This window comes from Lactuca serriola, chromosome 1 (genome assembly GCF_051521515.1).
Source record: "Lactuca serriola cultivar US96UC23 chromosome 1, Lser_US96UC23_V15, whole genome shotgun sequence".
NCBI lineage: Eukaryota > Viridiplantae > Streptophyta > Magnoliopsida > Asterales > Asteraceae > Lactuca > Lactuca serriola.
This window is the reverse complement of record NC_136408.1, coordinates 191,392,810-191,397,277: the sequence shown is the minus strand read 5'-3', so window position 1 is coordinate 191,397,277 and position 4,468 is coordinate 191,392,810. Positions and strand designations below refer to the sequence as shown.

General features: G+C 35.8%; 1 protein-coding gene across 1 annotated transcript; it reads left to right on the top strand.

Moving 5' to 3' along the window:
• The first annotated feature begins 344 nt into the window (after positions 1–344).
• Positions 345–2,991, top strand: LOC145102159 (uncharacterized). The gene is made up of 5 exons (XM_079039534.1): positions 345–612; positions 913–1,821; positions 1,886–2,086; positions 2,167–2,362; positions 2,600–2,991. Exons 1-5 carry the CDS (start codon positions 484–486, stop codon positions 2,782–2,784), a joined length of 1,620 nt encoding a protein of 539 aa, XP_078895660.1. The 5' UTR covers positions 345–483; the 3' UTR covers positions 2,785–2,991.
• Positions 2,992–4,468: the final 1,477 nt, after the last annotated feature.

Sequence of the window (4,468 nt, the reverse complement as noted above, 5' to 3'; positions counted from 1 at the left end):
TTTTTGGTACACCCATTTGTATGTTTTAAGAATTAAAGTAATGGTTTTTGTTAAACGTTTTTGATATCTCCTGTATAATATTGCTATAAATTCCCAAAATTATTATTTAAAATTGTTTAATAAAAAAACGGTGTTACAAGGCATTTTTAGTTTTTTGTTTAATTATAAATCATCTTGAAAAGACAAAAAGTTGAGAAAGGTTATATTTGTAATGTTTTCCAAACTTACGTACCATTTATGGAAGTTTCTTAAGAACCATGAGTATATTGTAGTTTTTTAAACCACTAGGACCATTTGTATAACTTTTCTCGTCTATATATTTGCACAATAATGACAACATCAACATACGTAAAGGCGTAAAGCGGACGAAATACCTCTTCCAAACAAACAACTAATACCTCTTCCAAACCACTCCACGCGATCATCATTCTTCAGTTGATCAACACGTCTTCTAGGGTTTTGATTTCGCATGCTCAAATTAATATGGAAATCAACAGTGTGGATTCCAGAGCTGAAGCTGGACAAGGAAGAATAGTTGATACATTAAATTCTAGGGTTTCACCTTTCTCAATCAGCGATGGAACAACTTCCGCAGTTTCAGATTCCCATCAGGTAATCGTTGCGCAATTCATGAATTTCTTGATGTTCGTATTGAACTCTATTCGTTGACGAGTCATCCAATTTTGCTTTCGATTGTTGTTACTGTGGTTACGAAATATGTGATAAAAAATCCGACCAACAAAAAACAGATGATGTTTGACTGTTGTCTTTCGATCGATTAACTAAGTTCCAAATTCATATAAACTTTCTTATTCTATTAGAATATCAAAATTACGTTGAAACAAATAAAGAACACCAGAATTTGAGAGTTCGCTTGGAGTTTTCATAAAATTTTTTTCTTCATATTGGCAGGACATTGGAGCACTTAACAACTGTGAAACTCCTACTTCCGCAAGTGAGCAAACGATTAATGACAAACATTCTGACAATGGCGATAACTTGATAACAAATCTGTTATGCCAACACATGGCTGATACTGAAGGATCACCCGATGATGATGAGTCAATTAAGAATCGGAAGATATTAGGAAAATACTTCTTTTATGATCCACCGCTTGCTGAAGAAACCGGGGTCTGGATTCCAGTTTCCGTTCCTCCCATGTCAGAAAGTGATCACGAAGAATGGAATCGCGGATTCTCCTCAGTCGGTGGAATCTTCCCTGATGAAAACATGGATTGGTTCCATTTTCTTGAAAAAGACAAACAACTCACCATGTGGGATGTAGTAGTCGAAATGCTACTAGCAGCTCGTGGAAAAGTCAACCTTTTGTCATCAGGTGACACCGTTTCATGGATTTCAAGAAACCTAATTGACCAAGCATGGAAAGAAATGGCTCAAACCCTAACCGAGGCTAATTTCGGTAATCTCCAAGAAATTCTCGAAACCCAACCACCCAAATGGCTGCCCGATAGTTCTGCTGCTGCTTGTATGCTGTGTAGTATCAGGTTTCACCCCATCATATGCACCAGACATCACTGTAGATTTTGTGGTGGGATTTTCTGTGGTGAGTGTAGTAAAGGGAGAAGCTTGCTGCCCGTGAAATTTCGGGCAGCAGATATGGAACGAGTGTGTGATGTGTGTTATGTGCGGCTGGAGGCTGTTCAGCCCTACTTAATGGATCAAGTGAGCCGGGCAGCTCAGTTACCAACTTATGATGTTACGGATCTGAGCACATTAAGATCTTGGCTGAATTTTCCATGGGGGCAGTCGATGGAGTATGAGATATATAAAGCCACAAACACAATTCAAGGTTATAGCAAGGTAAGATAAACGTTTTAAATAACTAACAATTCATGGGTATTTAATTTTATCAAAAATTTTGCAGGTTGGTTATTTGAGACCTGAAAAGTCAATTCCTGATGTGGTGTTAAGGCATGCAAAAGGGCTTGGTATACTTACTATAGTGAAAGTTGGTATGATGATGACTTACAATATTGGAACTGGATTGGTGATTGCGCGTAGGGAAGATGGCTCATGGTCTCCACCTTCTGCTATATCTACTATTGGTGTTGGATGGGGTGCTCAGGCAAGAAACTTTTCTTTTATTATTTTTAACTAAATTTAATGTTTATTATTATATTCTTCTTCTGGATTTGTTTTTTGCAGGGTGGAGGTGAATTTGTAGATTTAATAATTGTTTTAAGATCAGAAGAAGCTGTGAAGACTTTCAGCGGTGATGTTCATGTCTCATTTGGAGCTGGTTTAAGTGCAGCAGTTGGTATTACTGGACGAACAGCTGAAGCTAATGTACGCGTTGGAACCTGTGGATATGCTGCGTGTTATACTTACAGCTGTACAAAAGGTCAGGGTTAATTTCGTCTTTATGAAAGTATCCACTATTTTACCTGCATAACATGGTAAATTTTGCATAAGTTGCTAAAATAAGTGAAACATTGTTGGATAAATTGGTGAAACGTGTTGTAAGGGTAAAATGGTGTGCAAATTTACCCTCCTTTATTTCTTCACTCCATCTAGTCGAGTTTATTATTATTATTATTATTATTCTGTTAGTCATGTTGAGATAGTGTGTACATTTCAGGGGCATTTGTGGGATGTTCACTGGAAGGAAGCATTGTGACAACACGTACTCGTGAAAATTCGCGATTCTATGGAAAACAGTCGATAACTTCACAAGAAATTCTGCTTGGTTCATTGCCTAAGCCTCCAGCAGCTGCCACACTTTATCGTGCCCTGGCAGAAATTTACCAGAAATTTGGTCATTGACTTAATAATGGTTTCTTTCTAGCATATCATTAGAATTTAATTCTGTGCATATAACTCATTAACTTCTTTATAATAAAAAAAGAAAAGAAACAAGGGGTCCATCAGAAATGTCAAGTAAATAGATAATTGTCTATCAGTGACGCACATGTTTGTACATATTACTGGTAAATTTACTGTATATAATAATATTATTTAGTGTTTGTAATATGACCGATTTGTCCTCAAGGTTTCACATTCCATTATATGGATTCCATATATGAACCGATTTGTCTCAAGTAAATAGATAATTTGTTTTATTATATGGAATTCATATATGAACTATATTTGTGTTGACTTCTTTTTAACACCAAATATAGAGCCAAATATGAAAGCCTCAAGAATCAGCATTTTAAAGGTTTGTTGGAATGCTATCACTAAAATGGTGTTAAATAATCAACATATTAGTGTTTGTGGTTGGAGAAACTCTAATATCTTTGTAACTCTCAAATCCTTCAACTCAAACTTATTTTTCAGCAATGACCTCAAATCATTGTCCTAACCATATTTTGGATGCAATGAGCATATCATTTTATGTATAGCAACACATATATGTAGGAATCATGAGATAATCTCGTTGAATAAACACAGTTATAAAATTGACTCCGAATGTAGTCCTGTGAAATCATAAGCTATCAAACATCTTCTGTTGTCTTATAAACTTCTTCAAACCATAAATATATTTATTCAACAAACATAGTGATCTTTCTTTAAATCAATGAACCCTTCTGGATTGGACATATAAATCTTCTCATCTAATCTGTTGTGAAGAATTGTAGGATTTACATCAAGTTGATCAAGCTCCAGATCAAGGGCACTCACCATAGCCAGTAGAATTGCATCGTTCTGTGCTTTACGACAGATGCAAAATACCTCGTGATATTCAATTTCTTCTTTTTGGAGAACCCTTACCAATCTCGCTTTAAACCTTGCTGGTTCAACTCCAGGAATTCCTTCCTTTTTCTTAAAGACTCAATTGCATCATATTGGTTTTGCTCATTTCGTTAATGAGGCAAGAACCCATGTTTCATTCTTCTCCAATGATTTTAGTTCTTCAAGTATCGTCATTAACCAGTTTCTTGCTTCTTTACTCCCTACAGCCTCTTCGTAAGATCAAGGCTTGTCAATATCAATGTCTTTTCCAATCGCTAGTCCATATGCTAGAACCAATGTCACATGAATCGACACATCCAACATATCTAGCGGGTTTTTAAATGTCCCATTTTGTCTTCTTTTCACCATGGTTTCTACCTCATATTCCCTCTTGATATTAGAATTACCAGACTCTTGTTCGTTGGGTTGTTCTTGGGATTCTTTTAGCGAGACTGATTTTCACAAAGTTGTTCTTCGTTTACAACAACTCTGTCTTGGGTTTGAGTTACGAACTCCACCTTATGGATAGTACCATGATCACGTTTACATTTAAGACATATACTCTTTCCTATCTAGTTACTCATAAGATTCATCAAAGGACACATATATGCTAATAATAAATTTTGGAGTTTTTCCTTCTTCTATACACTACATTCGATAACCTTTCACTCCAGTCACATATCCTAGAAATATCCATTTCATTGTATCGGGCTCCAATTTACCATAATTAACATGAATGTAAGTAGGGCATCCAAATTATCTGTAAACCAGAATA

Bases quoted from the DNA above. Each gene is read 5' to 3' on its own strand.
- LOC145102159 (XM_079039534.1), top strand. From the start codon at position 484: ATGGAAATCAACAGTGTGGATTCCAGAGCTGAAGCTGGACAAGGAAGA. The intron at 1,822-1,885 runs GTAAGATAAACG...AAAATTTTGCAG, and splicing joins CAATTCAAGGTTATAGCAAG to GTTGGTTATTTGAGACCTGA. The intron at 2,363-2,599 runs GTCAGGGTTAAT...TGTACATTTCAG, and splicing joins TACTTACAGCTGTACAAAAG to GGGCATTTGTGGGATGTTCA.